Raw genomic sequence first — 21551 nt, 5'->3', positions numbered from 1 at the left:
TTTTTCTGGGTTTTGGTTGTGGATAAATCTATATGATGACTTGTAGCTTATCGACAAAAATAAGTTAATAAAATGAATGTCGCCCTGGTTCATTACACGACTTTTGAAAGATAATATTCGTTGATTGATTGATTGATGTTTACCGCCACATTCAACAATTTTTCAGTTATCTGGTGGCACCCAGTTTTTATTGGTGGAAGAGAGAACCTAGATAAAATGTACCTGGGAAGAGACCACCGACCTTCCGAAAGTAAACTGGGAAACTTTCTCACTTACCGGCGAGAGCGGGATTCGAACCCGCGCCGACCAGAGGTGAGAGGCCAGTGGCGGATTTAGAGGGGGGCGCAGCCGGCGCGCGCCACCCCCCCCTAAAATTTTCAAATTTAAGGTAAATCGTGGTATCTTGTTTCGGAAAATGTACTAAACCATAAATTAAGCAATAATTTCTTCCACTCCCAGAGAAATAAATGACAAAATCTTTTGATTTCTTGAATTACTTTATTGGGAGAATTTAATTTTTTCCAAAACCCCCTTAAAATTTGGGTCATTTTATTAATTTCACCTTATTAAAATTATAGAAAATAGTACAAATGACAAAATAGGAGAAATATTTCAAGCCCCATAAAATCTGTAAAATCCAGGAGCTTCCGGGGGCTTCACCCCCTGGACTCCCACCAGGGCTGGGCCCATTGCCTCATAAAGTGGCGGCCCCCCGTAACCGCAATTCCTGGATCCGCCCCTGGAGGCCGTGTGATTTTGAGTTCGATGCTCTAACCCAATATTCGTTGAAAGTCGTCGAACAGATGTTGACACGATGCCAATTTTATGGTTTAAATGAATACTTTTTGGCATTTATCTTATCATTTAACCAAACGATTGAATAAAAGCTATCTTAATTATGCCGTTTCGAAAACAAATCGCAACATTCAAAGCCGATTTCTTTTGTCATTTCGCCTGGCGTTTTGTCGGTAATTCGAGGCCAAATAACAAAATGAAATGACGACAAAACGAGCATTAGCGACTTTTCCACCCGAAATAACGCAGACAATAAACTTAAAGCTGACATGAATTCTTAATTATATCGTAAAATTCTCAGTGTTAGCCATAGTTATCTGCCACATTAAAATGAATATTATTTTATGTATCGTTGTTTGTATGCAATATAAGGGGACTATTTTGGCACGCTTCATTTCACATAATCCGTGCGGATTATCACGTACATGTACATCTCGTGCTAAAAAATAATTAGGTTTTTTACGGTATCTTCTCATTTAATCAACCAAACGACTGTAGCGAGTATATGAGCGGATCTAACATCTAATTTCAATTAGATTGGATGCATTCTGAACTTGAATTTTGAAAAGCTTTCAAACGTTTGCAACGGAGGAGGTTCGTAAAGAACATGTGTACTAGATGTTTATATTAAAACATGTGACATAGTTTGAAGTTTCTAGAAGGTTCATGACGTTCTATTTTTAGAACGGCGTTTGGGAAAGTACATTAAATAGCCCGTTCATATTGTGTAGAATGAAACTTTGTAATTTTAAAAGCATAAATAGACTGTAAAGTTTGTGATAATAGGCACTCTACATAATTACATTGCATATTACATGTACATTACTGGGGACTAGACTTAACGGCCAATTTCGTTAGCGATATAAACAGGTTTATGTTCGTGTGATTTCAGCATCAGCGATGGACAACAACGGACACTGCTTTGTGAACTCTGATTACTGCATTAATTGTTTTCATAGATATATTTTACTGCAACGGTTCCGGCAACTTCTGCATCTGGATTCATCTCTAGCCGTTTCGACTACGTCCTGCCACTAGGTCAGGGTGAATTCAGACGAGAGTGAGGTTGGTGGCGCGCGTCCCTTCTTCTTATCAGCGCAAGTCATATTTTACTGCAAATAATTGTAAATATTTTTTATAAATCTTTGAACTGTGTTATCTATTTTTGTTTCGGTTATTCTGACCAAAACCACCGGTCATTAAATCACCCTTTCGTAAATGCAAGACAAATCGAAGGCACAGACATGATCTCACTATTTGTCAATCCAGCATAACCCTATGATTTCAGATAAGACAGTTTTCGTTACTTACAAGACACAATAAAATGTCCACCTACTTTATTGTATTTCAAAGATGACAACCATCACACAATCAGGAACAGGTTTCCTCCGGGCGTGCAGTTACATGTGCACATTTTCGAGGATATAGAATTCCGAATCATCTCCCCTTGCCATTGTTCATATTTTAATGAATAGATGAAGATAACGAACAGCGATCAATCTCCTAACTCCAATAAGCAATGCAACATAGAGAGTTGGGCAAATAAAAAACCTGGATATACCAGAGGTGGGATCAGTTGCCTAGGAGGAGTAAGCATCCCCTGTGACAGGCCGGATGATAAACAATCAAAATAAGCATAATTTGCACAAGCTTGTTTAATACATATAGTATTTTATGCATGTTGAATGAATCATAGCATAAAATATTAAGAGTTTTCATGTCATCTATACATTCGAAAATTTTCAGATTGAAAATATAATTCGAGGCAAACCATGAAAACCACCAGTCATGTACATTTTTAAAAATTCATTTTATCTTATCTAAGAGTCATGAACTACATTTCACAATCTACATATTCTCTATACGTTTATTGAGATGTATGTTTATCCTTTTAAGATGTCGTGCTTTCGATTCAATAGAAAATACTATTCTTTAAATAAATATAATGGTAATGATGATGTATGTGAACTAATGGACATAAACGAAAAGTAAAGGTTACTAATTAATAAATATAACTAATAGATGAAATGTAACATTGCCTACAAGATTCCCTGCCGGATTGGAATTCTCGTTCCACGGATCCGTGTGATCCTGTAACTATCCGGATCTGAGTAAGGAGTTTACACGAGATAGTCTGCCAGGATAGTGTAAGTCAAGTATTCAATCCGTTATATTGTTAGGTATTTTTAAACTACCCCCAAAAAGAAAAATTTAAAAAAAACTTTTAAAAAAGTCATATGGTGTTCATATTCATAAGTATTGACCATGAGTTTGCTCAACTTTGTTCAACATGCACAACTTTCCCAACACTAACACATCTATAAACTCGTTACACAACCTACAACATTGACTTTTTACAGGCATGTTTTCCCCACATCGAACCACATTTCTTTGACAATACAAATAACAAGGTACTGCTTAAAAGGAAACAGTAACTTTCTTTCAACAATTTATGAACAAACAAACAAAAGAAATCACACATACACAAGAAAAAAGATTGTGCACAGATTTCATAATGGTACATGTATTACCAAATTCGCAAGTCACGTGACTACAATTTGTACACGGTGAACAAAGTCTGATATTTACAATATTCGGAAAATAGGTCCGTGTTTTTGTTGCTATTTTAAGAAACTGGTGAGCAGTTCTGAATCGTGTTCGTGTAATACTTGCAAGAGTCTTTTATATCTTTATAGAACACGTCTCGTACGTGGTAAGAGTGATTTGAAACACTACTGATATAGATTAGTTACAAGGACTATTCTGCAACCGTCAACAGATGTTCCAAAGAATCAAAATCAGTAAAAAGGTGTAAGCTGTTCCAATCTGTGGTTTCAAATATCATCAAATCGGTCTGAATTTGACACACTAATCAATATTCTAAACATCGGTACAACAAGAGAGCGACCTGATATTGAGTTCGTAGTTTATATCAATACATATTTTCTTACTTATAAAATGAAAGAGCATTATTTAGCCATTTTAAATTCCCTATTACTAAGGAATACTGTTATACATCCTATTGACTATATTCCACCACTCTAACGAGTCTTTCTTAAACCACTAATCAAGTCCTAGTTTCACCAATCCAAGGAATCTTTCTGGAACTTTAGTCTGGGACTGTTTTCTGAGTAGAATTGAGAATACCACCTTCTATGTTTAGCGACTAACGAGTCCTCTTTAGATTTAACAAACATGGGTTTTCTTTCATATCTTTTGTTGTTCCAAATCATGATGTCTCTCTCCACCTAAAAATACACATATAAATGTCTTGTACATGTATCATCCAAAGCATACGTTTTTACAATGATACTGTTGAAAAGCAGTGGACTCCATTTCGAATGAAAGTGTTTGACATTTTGCTAATGCCTCCCCTTGGAAATCGGTATTACAACTCGAATCCCATTACAAAATAATGTTCCGTGAAATGTTTTGTGAAAATAGCGTAATAGTAAACAGCGAGACGGAGAGGCTCCGTAATCTGACCCCGGCCAATTCTCATGTATCCGCTCATTTTCGCTAAGTCATTGGCATAGATCTGTTTAAAAAATATTTAATTGTTTCATGTAAATTGTTTCACGCTCAATTGATAATTTTTCACTCAAGAGAAACCTTACAGGATTTATGTGAAGTGCCACAAATTTTGACCTAAGTGTGGTGTTTTTGAGACCGTTTCATTGAAGGTTGTTTCTCAATTTAGGACAATAATTTCTCATCACGATAATTAATTCAAACTCTTGGAAAATTTCTTTCAATTGTATGTAATTTGCTAATCATGTTAACGCCTAAGCATCTCTATATCTGCTCAATCTTGGGTAAACAGCCTACGGTTTAAACATCCGGGGCTTTGGTACTCTCATTCACATCGATGGTGCGCGAGTACGATATTTTTTGGTCTGATACAAAATGAAGAAACCATTTTCTTTGTCAATTCAGTCATAAAACTTGTATTTATGATACTTCTTTTAAGATACTTTATCCATTAACAATTTATATATACGGAATGATGCAAATTGCCGTCTTTACTCCGGTTATATGAAGAATGCATTCTGTGAATGATGATTGGAATTGAAAGAACTTCTTGAAGTTAAAAACAGGGCATATTCTAAATTTCAAATCTTATTTTCGATAGCTGTCATTCGAGTGGTAAATATCTGTACATAAATGTACATGTAGATATTGGACTACATTTTAATACTGGATACAGCTAAAATATAAGACCCGCTCCTGGTTATTTTAATATTTTTCTTGTTTTTAAAACTAATTTTCACACAGTGTTAAATTCGTGTATTTAATGTTTAATATACATATATAACAGTTATGACAAGATAATATTCACTGCTGGTTAATTTCACTTTGTTAATCTAACGCAAAATAACGAAAATTAAGCTGCAACGAAAATCAGGTTGTATACAGTAAATGATTTCACAAGGCTACAATCATACCTGAATTGCTTCACCAATCATTAGGAATGTTGCTAGAAATGTTGGCACATATTTCTGTATATATATATTATGTACAAGCTTTTGTAGCATAGGCTCTGTTGGTGTGATATGATGTACAAAAATCCCATTTCCTAGAGTTGACTCGAATTTGAGGTAAACAATTCCAGGACCAATCTGAAAAAAAAAAAAACAACCCAGGTCACGGTCATATAACAAGAACAGGTATAGAATATAAAAGATACAGAATATCATTCCTGAAATATCGCTTTGTACTTTAAGGAAATAGGGATGATATTTGGGAGATAACACACCTTTCTGTGTTTGAAACTTTTAAGAAATATTCTGCAAAATTCGAACAAAGGCGTTTTCTCCTATTTATATCAAAAGTCCTTATTCCCATTGAAATACAGTTTTCAGATTCTTGATTCAATTTATATTACAAATTATACCAATTTATTTTTTAAATTAAAATGAAAAAAATATCAAAGAGTCAGTCGGTTGATGAGGAAAATTACTCTGTAATAAATGACGAAGATGATGACAGGGTAATAGACGACGAAGACGATGACAGTGTAAAAACGACGAAGATGATGACAGCGTAAAAACGACGAAGAGATGACAGTGTAAAAAACGACGATGACAGTGTAAAAAACGATGAAGATGATGACAGTGTAATAAACGGCGATGATAATTACAGTGAAATACAAGATGCACATATATGCTTGACTACGTGCAATTTTCAGTACCGTACAACTGCATCGAAAAAAAATCAAAGTACATGTATCGAAATCTACAAATGCAGACTAATTCTATGATTTTATATGACAATGATTGTGGTTCATTTATTATAGATTATCCACTATAATGTGATAGAAGATGATAAAAAATAATATTTGAAAACAAAATGGGTGAAAACCATTGATCAGCTGGTGAAGTCGTATAACGTTTACTACTCCGGTTGAAAAAAAAAGTACGAAACACAAATGACAGAGAAAATAAACCCCATCACGGGTACTTATATTTGTTCATCTCAATTTTCTCTCTCCATTTAAAAATGACATCAACACCCACTTTAAAACAATCAGCAATGAGGAGAAATTTCCGCATAAGTGGGAAGAAAAGTCAATACTTAAATTTGTTGCCGATTAGACTGATTACTAAAACAATCATTCTGTCCGCATGTTTATAGAAGTAATTGATCTTTACTATTGAAATTTGCTAAATATTGAATGGAATAACATTACGATGATGCACATCGTGTGGGTATATATACAGACCCCAGGGAGGTTGGGAATAGGTACAAAATCATATACAATCTTGACAAACTGAAGATCGTTAACAACTTTCCTTGATATATCGTTAAATGATAAAATCTTATTTTCTGTTATTATGCAATAATGGATATATTGTCAAATAAATATCAGCATGTTTCAGCTATTTAATTATTACGACTGAAAGTCTATTACTGAGATAAAAAATATATAATATTTTTGTCTCGTTATATGACATGATGATGGATTCTTTATCAGTAGAATGTACTCCAATACTGAGAAAGATACTGCTTTCAAGAGATCGATCCTTATACAACTCTATTTTCAGATTCTCAAGAGATCTAAACCATTCAGACAAATCACTACATGTCAAAGTGTCATCGACTCATTCATCTTTCAGATGATAGAGAGAATCTAGAATTATATTGACAGAGATTGAGCAATCATTGTATTTGTGACACCTTTATGCTGAATTCAGTTTTAATTTCAAAAACGCATTGATCATTCATTTCAGTCAGCAGAGACATAAAACTTTTAGAATGTTAGAATAGATAATTCCGTCCCCGTTTGACTGCTCAAAAAGTAACTGCTAAAACACGTATGTATACAATGCATTAAAAATGTTTAACACCTTAAGTCTACTAGGTACCTGTCTGGCTTTGACATTCATATCTATCGCATTAACAGTCTTCCCGAACAGATTCAGAGAGTGCGACAAGGTCAAGGTTCCTATGTGTTCCTCTGGCGGAGGGTTGCATTCCCAACTAGCCGTCCATGAATGAGACCCAAAAGACCAAAGTTTGTTCCACATGTAACGAAGATCTATGCCTGACGTCATCAATGGGGTGTGCACGCATTGCAGGTGCTGTACATCGGCACCGTTTTCTGGCACTTCCTGTAAAGAAAAACAGAGGAAGCTTCTTCGTTTTATTCTCCAACAACATTTTGCAGCTCATATTGACATGTCACCAGCTGTAGGTGAAGTGCCACAAATTTAGATTGATTGATTGCATATTGTTTAACGTCCCACTCAAGAATTTTTCACTCATATGGAGACGTCACCATTGCCGGTGAAGGGCTGCAAATTTTACGCCTATGCACGGCGCTTACGGCCTTTGAACAGGGAGAGATCTTTATCGTGCTACACCTGCTGCAAGGGGACATTCTCCTACCAGAGGGCGCGTTACGCAAGCTTCACGTACACCTCTGTCAACGCTTAGGTTGCAAATACATGTAACATATATTACAGTATATATAAACAGTCATTCTCGTTTCCTTTCCCTTTAAAAGTTCTGGCAACAAGTGATACATTAGGCTCTTTTTATAGCCCACTGGCACTCTGTTAAGTACATTTTTACCATTTAGCTGTTTGTCTCTTATTTTACAATTTTATCGTATTTTTTTTTTACAGTCTTTCTTACTTTGGATTCCATGTTTTCATTAAATCTCCACCACGTGAATGTCCTACATTCATACGCATATTATTAAGTGGTTCCAATAGGATCAGAAAACAGCGATGTTAAACAATATATACAGTAAGCATCTATTTAATTGCACCAAAAGCATTTCATAATATGACTAAATATTTAGTCCAAAACTAATTTGGATATTTGAAACTTTTATAAGATTTCTGTAAAAAGCCCTTGAATGAACGTTGACCGAGGTATAGTGCGAGTAACTATTTTAACCGGGATCATCCCGTGAGGGTAGTGATATGGTGAACTATTCTTATTGTATTCCGCCCAAAGTTGGATCTGCATATTTCTAATGAAAATATCAATAACGTAAACTTACCTATAGATTTTCAAAACATTGATATACTTCATGTATTTATGATCAATTTATATTGTAAAAAAAAAACCCACTATGATACAGATCTTCTGTTCTGGATTTTGTGTGTGTGTGTATCTACAGACGGCAAGAATTACAGTAAATATATTCATATAGGAAATGCAAGTTCATAATTGTGTAAAAAGTGCATTAGGCAAAGAGAAAAAAAAAACCCAGCCGCCCACCCACCCGCGAAAATATAGGTAGGAGCGAATTTAAAGCTGAACATAGTAATCACTATCTGATGCACTCTTTAAAATGTCCATACCTCTATGTGACAGTTTATATAGTGCTCTGTACGACCCTTGTACACCCAGTCTCCTCGGGATATTTCGGGAATTTCCGGAATGGTCCACGTTGGTTCCGATCCCTCCGCATGGTACCAAAGATATATCCAGCCGTTCACTTCAGTTGAGGTGTAATGTTTGACTTTAGCGATATCAGGCACTGTGAAAATGTCAGTGTTGTAGTCGGCGAGTTCTCTTAATTAGTTACGGATCAATGAACCCAATATCTAATATACATACAAATACATTCTATATATACATGTAGCATATCACGTAAAAGTATTTGATCTTCGTACTAAATGGTGAAATAGAAATGCAAGAAAAATTGTAAAACTTAGTGAAAACGATATAATGATGCATTTTTACGTCAAATTTGAATTAAATTTTAACCTTTCTCAGAGTAGGGGATTTTGATGCACTTTCCGTCGCTTCCTCTGAATTGCCAGCCATGAAATGGGCACTCCAGACAGTCGCCCACAACTCGGCCCCCCACAGCGAGATTGGCGCCCATGTGTGGGCAATAGGTATCAATGACATGGACTTTTCCATCTTCTGCTCTAAACACGGCCAAATTTAAACCTGTCAAGAGAGAAATCTCAATCAGAAGGGCAGGGACCCCCCCCCCCCCTCAACAACACTTCAATAATTTTATACCATACACGGATACGTGCTGGAACCCTTATTAGACAGAGTCCGAGACGAGGAACTTTAAGATATTTGTAGATAATGAAACATCTCCGACATTTATAATATTCAATATCTAAAAATATAATAATATTTTAAAAGACAATGTGAATGTTGTTTTTTTTTTGTTTTTTGGTTTTTTTTTTAATAGAAAGCTCGTTCACACTGTCAGATGTTCCAATAGCCAATATAGTCCAACAGTGACGAAAACATTCTGTATTGAATTATTGTATTAACACCTAAGACGTGTTAACCTCAGAATACAGTGTACGACATCTTTTCCGCGAAACTTATTGGAAAACCCGAAACAAAAGAAGACAAACCTGTAGCAGACGTGCACCTGATTAGATTTCGAAATTTTTATCATTTCACAAAATCAGGAAAAACAAATATCACACGAGACATAGCCGGCAAGTCAAGCTAATTCAAGTGTAGAACAATCGGGAACTCATTCTCAACGACTAATCAGTGAAAAGAGTTTTCTTTCCAGATAAAACGAAAAGTTATTTCCAACAAATATAAAGCGCTTTTTATAATCAAACTATGAGCAATCGCTAAAGGCAATATTTGCACAACGGTAACCGTTAAGGGGAAAGCCACACGCAAGACATTGACTCAGTTTTAGTTTCTTAAACTCTCACGTGCATGCAGAAAACATGGGTAATTAATCGTCTTAATTGAGATTATCGGAAAGCTGAAACTGTTAGCATGCCTGTCCTCTTTTTAAGCAATATCAAAAATTGCTATTTAGATTCACTCCTTTTTTTATCACCACCTCCCTGTGCATGTTGTCAGAGATGGAGATGAAAGTGTTTTGCATGCTGTTAACAATTAAAATTGTATGATCCGATGTTCATGTATTATTTTTGTACAGAATTACTTTAAACCTGATTAATTAGTTTTTAAGGTTATTAACTTTCCCCTTAATTATATGCTTGAAAACATTTATTCATAGACGCCTAACAGACAATGTATAATTTATGCGTACCCGCTACTATTTAATTTTTAAATAATCTCACTGTTTTCTTTTACATGCAAATGTTTTCAAGCATGTAATTAAGGGAAAGTTAATAACTTTGAAAACTAATTAATCTGTTTTAAAGTAATTATGCACAAAAATAATACATGAACATTGGATCATACAACTTTCAAATCCTGGGCCCAGCTGCACGAAGACGAGTTCAGTTTTACTGACAGCGTCTAGTTAACGCTGTATAAATGTCAGAGTTAATAGGGAAGTAGACTCTCTTAAAGTTGATTATCCTTTGTGCAACTGGGTCCCGAGGTTTGTTTCTTAGCAAGTTTCCCACTTCCCGAAGGGTTCTTGGAATATTGTATTTCTCAGGTAGCTAAATCATGGTATCGACCTGGAAATGTCAATGATTGTATAATGTTATATTCACAGCGTTCAGCAAAAGTATTCCCAAATTGTTTTGATATTTCACCTTAATTATCTACTTCGTGAATTATTCAATAAGAATTGCATAATCAATAATACCAGATTAATGCAACTCTCGTAAAAAAAAAAGTCTAAAAAAAAGTGTATGTAGCTTGGGCACTTCCACGGAGAATGCACTCGATACATGTAGCAGTAAGAGCCATGCAAATTTAATAACTTTAGAAACAAATACACGAAAGATGAAAATGCCTTCAAATATCAGACTTTATCTGGACCAAGTCTGCTTTTACAATATGCTACCCTGCGAACGATAACGGAAAAACTTTTATTAAAATTTCATTTCGGGGTGTCCATATACTTTCCCTCTTCCTGTTACATTCGATTGCGATCGGTGATAGTACACCATCGCTCAAAAACCTACATATTTATAACATATTATACAAAGAGTTGCTCAAATTCTCGACATTTCCCGGTCTCACGAGATTTTAATGGTACAAAATAAAAATTAAAACCGAGCCAGAATCGACTTTTACGATCTTGCGTAATTCAAATACAGAAATTTATCTATCTAAATCATTTCCTGGTATTAACAAAATACGGTTTAACCCATACAGATTACATGTCTTATCAAATGGTACCACTCTACCAATGAAACAGTCTGTTTGTATCATTCATATGGACATGCAATTATGTGAGTGAAGTGGTTCGTGTTGTAAAAAAAAAAAAAAAAAAAAAAAGAACAAACCGGCGCTTTGCGATAAAGTATTTGGGATATTATTTTTATCATAAGCGCACCTCTTCGAAATAAACGTAATTTTTCTGTGACAAAAACCACAAATAGTACATGGGGGGTAAAATTGTGTAATAAAATTTCTTATTTTTCAAACCTTCATTGAAATAAATTAGATTGGCCAATATTCAAAATAAATTAGTTCGGTACTAATGTACTTTAATCTCTGTGCCAGGGTGGATAAAGTCAATGACCTACACGAATTCTTCATGGTCTGGTTCTGTGCCCGCTTTACAGTCTACAGTCTCTCTACGCTGTCACCTCAACCAGCAAAAGACCACAAAATACAAACCTTTAAAGCTTTTTTTTGTTTTTGTTTACTGATCTAGCAGCCAATCATTGAAATCAGCTACCTGAACGTATAATTTATTTACATTTCTTTTCATGCTTGAACGAGGAAATATTTCGTGTTTCTATCGATTCCAAACTCCAAAACACACCCAAAACTTCGCACTCCGTGTTAACGTCAATTTGCGGAATTGATTTCTAGTGTTTTCCATAAATCGCGAATAACTCAACCCTTTCAACAGAATGTGTTAAAATCCCCGACCTGTCATTAGCATAGTTTCAGTTGCAAAGCAAATTATGCTTGGCATTCGACACGATACCCAGATGTGCGCATTTGATAGATGATAAAGACACCTTGCTATAATGGGGTATCCGTTTAATTCGAGCCGAGTCTAACCTTGGAGGGGAAAACAGATAAACAATGTATATTTTGAACGTCCTGCCCTAGTATATATTGTGCATTTGATTGTATGATAAGTTGTAACCCAGGGCAACATTACAAATATTTTGGACTAAATTAAGAAGTCTTGGTTTATTAATTTACTATACTAACTGTGCCAGTAAAATATACACAAAGCTTCGATAAACTCATGCATGCTGCGTTTGCAGGGGAAAAAACCGAGCAATTATGAAAGCAAGGTACTTCACAATGTAGTTCAGTCAATGGTATTAATATGAACTTCACGCATCACATTCATGCATGAATGGATACTTTTAACACTGCTATTCATTTTGAAATTGCATTGGCTCTTTTACTGCCGAAAAGGTATTAATTCGTGAGCTTTTTCATTTAGAACAGAAGCATTGAAAAGACCGTATGTACATTAGCTTTGAGAAGAGCCATACATAGGCACACATTGGTTCTAAATTGTTTTATAATTATAAGAAGCAATCAAACAAAGAAATGAAAAGACGGACGAACTTTAAATCAGATCCTTTTGAGAGCAAAAGAAATAACATATATATATAATGAAAATGAAAACGATCTGGGGCTATGAAAATATTTAGTTATGTTGACCGTATCCAAGTAAACAGTGACTCGATGCTTTCGTAAGTCATGGAGCAAGTTAAACGTTAACCTATTTCCCCTTTTCTTACCAATAACAAAAGGTCAGAACTCATGAATAATTTAAATAATCCTAGAGACTGTTAGAACAGGTAGAACCATCTCAGGAGACTATTCCCAAAACACATCAGAGTGCAGACATTGATTTTGTAGTTTCAGTTTCAACTTTCAGTTGTACAAGAAGTTCATCGCAAGAAATAAAAGCCGGTGCTTGCAAGGATGAGAGGGGGTGTTCATACAAATGTGAACTTTCAGAGCAACAATTCAACTATACTGCTGGGTCACTCTTAATTCTAGTTATTACACCGTCGTCCGGACATGTTTACAGAGTAAATGATACAGGATATACATGTACAGTTCACTCAGTCAATATTGTGTAAAATCGCCGTACTATTTCCGTGTATCTGAAAGGTCAGTCAAAATCCTATTTACACTGGACCAAAAAAAAAGCGGTGAATTCATGTATTGCATTAAAACTAGTAAGCGCATTTCATCCTTTAATACATTATTTCTGAGTATAATCAGCGCATTTTGCAATATATTACTTCTACTGAATTACAGTGATATAATATATTAAACATTGAATAAACAGACTGACGTTAAACTCAAAACAGACTGACGTCAGACTCAAAACAGACTCAGGTCAGACTCAAAACAGACTGAGGTCAAACTCGGAACGTAACGTTACTCCCTAGCATGCTATAAAAATAAATTCCACTAATCCTGACTAAGTACGATATTGAAAATCCTCTCTGCAAGTCGATAGGAACAGGGGGCAAATTCAAGAACTATCCTACTTATTCTCGAAATAGCAGGGGCGGATCCAGGAATTGCACTTACGGGGGGCGCCACTTTATGAGACAGGGGGTCTGGGGGCAAAGCCCTGGTGGGGGCCCAAGGGGCGAAGCCCCCGGAAGCTCCTGGATTTTACAGATTTTATAGGGCTTGAAATATATCTCCTATTTAGTCTTTTGTACCATTTTCTATCATTTTTTATGAGGTGAAATTAATAAAATGACGCAAACTTTAAGGGGTTTTGGAAAAAATTAAGTTCTCCCAATAAAGCAATTCAAGAAATCAATAAATTTTGTCATTCATTTCTCCGGAATTGGAAGAAATTATTGCTTCTTTCATCGTTTAGTACATTTTTCTAAAGAAGATACCACGATTTACCTCAAGTTTGAAAATTTTAGGGGGGTGGGGGTGGGGGGGGGAGGGGGGGGGGGGGCGCCGGCCCCCTTAAATCCGCCACTGAATAGTGTGCTTTGGATTTGGTTAGGAATTGGGAGAGATGGATTTGCTGGAGTCGACCTGTTTTACATACCTTCATGAGCTCACTATCCGCGTGAGAATCTGCAATGCTACTTCTACACCACATTGGTTCCATTCTACACATGTCACCTTATCAAATGCATGTATCAGTGTCAGTTCCGACCGCTCATAAATTATATGACAGTTCTACAAGCTACATGATGATCCTTGAAAAGTCGTTTTCAGTAAATCGATGCACGTTGGGTAGTCTATGCACACATTTGACAAGACATAAATAAAAAAAATAAGAAGAGGAAAATTACATAATTTGGGAGTGACGCTAAAAATATAGGTTTTCAAACAAGACTTTAAAGGGCATGCCAATATTGTCGTTTTATGACCAGTTCATATTTACTTAGCTCTCCACAAGTACACCCAGTTTTCTTATAAGGAATCACACATTCACACGCGTGGTCGCATGAAGTAGCAGTTTAAAACCTCTAAAAAATGGCAGATTTTTCTCTCCATGTAATTCAAAGTGCATCTCTAAGAGATACATTTAAAAGAAGAAAATAAAATGAATGCTGTTTTGTCGGTTTTCAAACCCCAATTGCTTTGTCGGTTTGGATATATGAACTGATGGATGAGAATCAATGTGAAGTTGCATTACTTTCTCCCCGCTTTCATAAGATCTCGTGCATCCGTCTGCATGTTACGACCCAAAAAATAAAATTAAACCTGAAATGGAGACTACAGTTTTATGAAGTTATTTTTTATTTATTGTATTCTTTAGATAATCGTAAATGCACATACTGATATCGGGAGATAGTAAATAATTAATCCACGTCCGAGCTACAGTTCCAATAGCTGTGGAAATTAATTCCCAACCTGGGAACAAGAAATAAGTTCTTCCCGGAATCAAATCGATCTGTTTATCCTGTTTTTCTCTTGAAATTCATGATTTCAACAATAAAACATAAGATTGTTCTTGAGATACGTAATACATGTAGTCATTTCAAGTAGACAGCATTTGTCATGTAAATTCATCCGTTTTGCCGAAATGGCCTACTTCCTTTTCCGTGAATTTTCACGGCGTCCTCTTGGATGTTTGATCATTATTTATTCATATTCTATAATTTACATAATTGTAACCACAACGCATTCTGACTGTGTAGACAATTTCATGGATCTTGCAAAGAATGGAGGCGGTTTTTGAAGGTTTGCTTTCTGCATTATTACCGAACAACATCAAAAAGTATATTCATAAATATCCGCAAGGGATTTATTATCGCGTAATTTCACGAGAGGCATCACTCGCAAAATAAAATTTCCGGTAATCGCTTTTATTTTTCTGTTGTTAAAATACATGTTAGAACGCTTGATTAACAGACCACATGCAAATTCATGTTCACGCGATTAGACGTAAATACGAGTCATTTCGCCAAATTAAGTACTCGCGTAAAATAAGGAATCTACAGTAATGGTAAATGTATCCCGTCCGTCTGTCTGTGAAGCTGATGGACAAATTCAATGTTAATGGTGTTCGGACAGAAGAAATATAAGCATCCCATGTTGACCGGTCACACCCTTTCCCTGGAGATCCGGGTTAGAATAGGTCCTCAGTATCCCTTGCTTGTCGGAAGAGGCGACTAAATGAGGCGGTCTCTCCAATGAGACCGCAAAAACCGAGGCCCCGTGTTACGACAGACGTGACACGTTAAACAGCCCCCCCCCCCCCCCCTGCTCAAAGGTTGTAAGCGCCCCAGGATCGGCAGTGGTTGTACATTGTCTGTGATGATTTGGTCGCCCACTCGTGGACACTTGGGTTTCTTCTGGGTACTTCTGTTTTTTCCTCATCAATGATCTTTTCGCGCATTCATAGAACTTGTTTCTTAACCGTAGTAAAATGAATAAAGTTTAAACGTTAACTTTAATGGAGGACACTTTTGGGAAAAGCCATGTTGCGGAGCTGAGGTGACTCTTTATCGGAACGCACTTTAAGGACGAATAACACACCGCCCTCATGGCTGACTTCCTTCCGAAACATGAAAAAAAAAAATGAATATCACCGATACTTGTATATTCCTTTTGAATCCCATTGCCTGGCTGGGCAGCTCAGCAGGTTAATGTTTCAACTGCTCATCTTATTGTGTATACTGTCTGCAGATGGCAACTCATTACAATGTCCATTATATAATATTGGAAATATTGAATAGATTTTGAACCACGATCTCTGGTTAAAATTCAGCATTTGCTGAAATACATCATCTAAGATGTACATTACATTTATCAGACCACAACTGAACTCTTCTGTTGCTTGTTTGCTTGATTGAATATTGTTTAACGTCCCTCTCGAGAATATTTCACTCATATGGAGACGTCACCATTACCGGTGACCGTTGCTTGAGATGGGTTTCTGATACAATACCAGGATATGTTGAAAATTAGAAAAAGTTCAACTTTATGCAGCAAAAATGATTACGGGATTACCCATACTATTATCACGAGGCTCGCTGTAGCTGGAGACAAGTTGGGGGCCCTTTTCAGGAAGAAGTAGGATGACTAAACTATAAGCACTACGTTTACAGTGTCTCATGATTTAATTCATATTTTTCCTACAATTAGGAATAGAGAAATGAATTATAATACACGTAACCGGAAGGGTTACACCAATCCTAAATATAGACTATAGAGATTTGTTCCTAACATAGTAAAGGAACAATTTATCACCAACCCATCTTTCAGTACCTTCACAAACAGTAATAGAAAGATCCACAATAACACCATCTTATTATATCATCCATACTCAGACACAGTTGGATTTAAAAATATGATCTATTTATAGAAGAAATATTGTTGAAAGTCCCATTTGTTTATGTAATTTACGTCTGCCGCGACACGGGACCTCCGTTTTTGAAGTCGTATCAGAAAGACCCGGGATTCTTACTTCTAAATGCCGAGCGTTTGGTGAAGGAGCAATCGCTACCCATGTTAACGTCTTAGGCTTGGCGTTTGGAAAGAACTGGTCTCGAACTCACAACCTCCCGGTTACAAAGTCTACCACTGACCTACCGCAAATTATTCAGAAGTTTCGTACATTTTACTCAGATAACAATATCTATGATTGTTACGATATACGTCTGTGGGGAGACGAAGCACAAAATGTTGATATCAACCAATTTATATTTTTCTTCTCTGGTAGAGTTAATGACATTACTACCTAGCACCATGCTTCAAATAATTTATTTTTACACATGTACACACTGTGATGATATGATTAAAAAGCGATAGTTTGCTTTCCCCTGTAAGTACTTTATTGAAAGTTGTATTAAGGAGGGATCAGAACCTCGTAAGTTTATAGGACTTGTGTTTAAACCCGTTGTGTAGACCTATACAGTTAAATACAATAAAAGTACGTTTAACTCAAATCTTTAATATCATCGAACGATTAGCGAGAGCTATATTGTGTAGCTGCGGTTACTCATCAGAATTTATATCATTCCCGGTGTTCCATGCTTATAGTATATAATTAACACAAGTGTACATCAAATAGCTATATCTAGTGAAGTAGGCAAGCAATGCTATAAGTAAGTATAACAATATTGCTTGCTAATTTTACTGGTCATCCGGGGACTGAGTGAGACCTTACTAGTAGATTACATTCACCTCATCACGCCAAACCTTGTAAAAGCAACACTTTAGCTTTGGAAGGACTATTAAGGAGGTGCAAAATGGACGAACACATCATCAACATTTTTCAAAAGGATGTCTCTGTTGTAAATATGAAATGAGGAATATTTTTTTCCTCTTCAGAATTTAAAAATCATTACTAGTAATATAAATATATTCTACAATAGCTGCAATTTTTCCTGCAGAAGGCATTTTAATTTCTTAACACAATAATTTCACCCATTTACTTTCTAATTATCGTATAAAGAAAAGTGTTTTTCAAACCCAAACTTCAATTTGGGTCAAGAATCTCATTTAACCCAATCTGTGTTAGCGGTAGAGCGAAATGTGCTAATCGTGACTTTTACAAACGCCACTAAATCCATTCATCTTATCCAGCGTAACCCATAAAAGGCGTTAAATACTGATAGTAAAATGATATACTATGCATGAATAATTTAAAAAGATGCACTCCTTTGGGAAAAAAAATTGAGTGGAAATCCCGAGATTTTACGGATTTGCGCAATCTTCGGTATCCACAACAAGACAGCTTTTATTAAATCTGTTTTCATAATACAAGGACGTTGTCATTAGATGTGTAAACTTTATAACCAACAAGTTATCGGCAATTATCGAGAAAATACGGAAATGAGAATTCAATTTATATAATATTTATGTGCTCTTAAATGTGATCAAATTTTATTGAAGCTTTAAAAGGAATACCCACTTACTGCGAGTATTAAGTTTTTGCGTTTTAGTACGATAATATTATAACAGCCACTTATAAAGTCTGATGACTCGAGGTTAATTGGGCTTAGATGATTAATTTCAAGTAAATCGCACGTATGTAATTTACTTGTAATTCAATATCTTTATTGTCCTTGAGTCATAAAATTCGTCAGAATACATCTAGTTCATGTACATGTATTCTTACATACATGGGGTTATTAATAATGTACACTTTGCTTAATCGTATAAGGTTATTTAATGGTTAACACTAAAATCAGGTCAGATGTCATTGATAAAAAGGCTTAGACATCACTTTAACGTCGGTTTTGTTGACAGATTTTGTAGATGATCTATCGTAGGTTAACTCTTTTTCAAGTTCTTTTAAAAGATCAAATATCATGATTGGTTTTTTTTTTTAACCTGAATAATATATTTTTCTTTCTCGCGTGACGGGTTTCAGAAGTGACATAGATAACGGTAACTCCTTCCAAAACAAAAATAACTAAATAAAAATAACATTGTGCATGACCATAATGAATTCGTGAACTTTTCCTTACCCAATACGGATATATTTTGAGCATTCCCAGGTTCAATCCTGAATCCTTCAATGAGTCCAAACCATCCATTAGGGTACACCGGGGGAATGTCTCCAACAGACCTCAATTTCCTCACCCTATTCACCGTTTCTTTGATGTCTCCTTCCGACACATACCCTAGATCCCCCAAGTAGCGAATTCTGTTTATAGGTACGAATAGAAATCCGTACAGTTTATACAGAACATAAACAACGACAGCAAACACAATATAGGTAAACACAGAGGAGAAATCCGTCAAAAGGCTAAACGCAGGAGAGTTCCACTGCGACATCCACAGACGGCCGGTTTCATACAGGGGTACGTTTAAGACTTTCTGTGTCACCGATGCTGAAACCGCCAAAATCAATACACAAGTTATTACTCCCAGAGAACCACACTTGCTCAAATCTGCCATGCTTACCGCCAGGTAAGAGGTACGGCGTATCGATAGTCCACTTGTTTTATCAATACCGCACGTGTCCTTGATCTGTGGTATTTCAGTTGTATCCCACTATTTCCGTAACGTTATATTCGATTCAGCATGAATAGGAAATCCTTTTATAGGAGTTAATACAAAATCACGCCCATGGTTCATTGGATTTAAGTGAACGATTAAAGCACAGTTCAATAGACCCTGCCACGAGTGGATATACACAAACATTAGCATTACACGTCCCCTGGTAGTTCTGAGATTTTAAAGTGAAATCGACAAAACAAACAGTAACAGGCCTTGGTATACCTGTTTTAGGGGTCGGGAACTAGTACAGGTCTCAGGTTACATTGTAACCGAATGTGCAAAAGATCACGTAATATCTCTTTACACAATGGCATTTTTAAAAAATCATCAATGGTAGAGAAAATTCCACAGTAAATTGATAACTCATTTTTACAAATGGATATTTCTCTTACAGAGGACAAATTACGAACCAACACTTCTTTACCAGATCGCCTTTTGTAGGAGAAAAGAAAGCAAACCAAACAATAGATGTCTCTGGAAAAAATGCCCCTTTTATTGTTTATTTACTTTGTTTTCGCCGAAGTTCTCAGAGGTATTCGTGCTATATGCGTCTAAGCCTTCAGAGACTCAGAATTAGTCTGTAAAGAGCAGCAGAGATCTTTCTAGGATTGTAACATGACACAAACTTTTTCACGATTACGAAATTTGTTTTGAATTACTGGAATGTCGTTAATATTCATTGAAATGAACTACTTAGCTAAATATAGTCATTACTACGGAAGCCGATAGGTGCCAGGGTATAGAATTAATATTTATTTAACTGGCGGCCGCCACTTAATTTATGTGGCGGCCGCCACTTAATTTAACTGGCGGCCGCCACTTATTATCTGGCGGCCGACACTTATTAACTGGCTGCCGCCATATAAATTAACTGGCGGCCGCCACTTATTATCTGGCGGCCGCCATATAAATTAACTGGCGGCCGCCAGTTATTTTATCTGGCGGCCGCCACTTAATTCATATATGGAGGCTGCCAATTGCAAAAACAATGTAATTTAGAATAGTACGCAAACACGCAGCATCGTTTTTCAAAGTGTATAGGGACAGTCGGATAAGAAATTGTCTTCTACAATTGTTGACAAGCAAAAAAGGAACCTAAAATGTCTCTTTTGTCCAAACTTCGTACTCCTAAATTGGAGGGAGGGGGCTCCGTTCATTCTTCAATTGATCAGTTCATTCATTATTACATTTTTACCATTCATTACTACCACCAAAAGAGTGGGGTGGGGGCCAATCCGCCAATTAATCTTATTTCTCATGTGAAAATAATTATAGTTTGCATGTGAAAATAATAGAAATTGACGTTGTCAAAAAAATGGAGGGTCAGCCCCGTGGTTCTACGTATTTAACAGTACAATCGAAACACAATGATTTAATGCTCTTAATTGTATATATATATATCACATACATATTACTAAGCATTGGGAAGGGTTGCACCCTTTTCATTTTGAGAGAGAGATAGAGAAAGAGAGATGAATTGAATAACTGGTGACAGCCATATAAATGATTTAATTTGAGTCTCGGCCACCATATAAATTAAGTGGCGGCCGCCACTTAATTTATCTGGCGGCCGCCAGTTAAATTAACTGGCGGCCGCCATATAATTAACTGGCGGCCGCCATATAATTAACTGGCGGCCGCCATATAAATTAACTGGCGGCCGCCATATAAATTAACTGGCGGCCGCCATATAAATTAACTGGCGGCCGCCAGACAATAAGTGGCGGCCGCCAGATAATAAGTGGCGGCCGCCAGTTAAATTAAGTGGCGGCCGCCACATAAATTAAATAGCGGCCGCCAGATAAATTAAGTGGCGGCCGCCACTTGATTTATATGGCGGCCGCCAGATAATAAGTGGCGGCCGCCAGTTAATAAGTGGCGGCCGCCAGTTAATAAGTGGCGGCCGCCAGTTAAATTAAGTGGCGGCCGCCACATAAATTAAGTGGCGGCCGCCA

The 21551-nt window shown here is 36.3% G+C and overlaps 1 protein-coding gene across 1 annotated transcript; it reads right to left on the bottom strand.

Annotated features, from left to right (window-relative positions):
• Nucleotides 1–2432: 2432 nt before the first annotated feature.
• On the bottom strand, nucleotides 2433–19851 carry LOC125681336 (cholesterol 7-desaturase nvd-like). Its single transcript, XM_048921371.2, has 6 exons — nucleotides 19062–19851; nucleotides 9019–9207; nucleotides 8610–8788; nucleotides 7161–7406; nucleotides 5241–5414; nucleotides 2433–4043 (listed from the first exon to the last, which is right to left on the bottom strand). The coding sequence occupies exons 1-6, from the start codon at nucleotides 19492–19494 to the stop codon at nucleotides 3876–3878; spliced, it is 1389 nt and encodes a 462-aa protein (XP_048777328.1). The 5' UTR covers nucleotides 19495–19851; the 3' UTR covers nucleotides 2433–3875.
• Nucleotides 19852–21551: the final 1700 nt, after the last annotated feature.

Source organism: Ostrea edulis, chromosome 2 (genome assembly GCF_947568905.1).
Source record: "Ostrea edulis chromosome 2, xbOstEdul1.1, whole genome shotgun sequence".
In the NCBI taxonomy this organism is placed as follows: Eukaryota; Metazoa; Mollusca; class Bivalvia; order Ostreida; family Ostreidae; genus Ostrea; species Ostrea edulis.
Note: the sequence above shows the minus strand (reverse complement) of the source record. Positions and strands in the feature narration are given on the sequence as shown.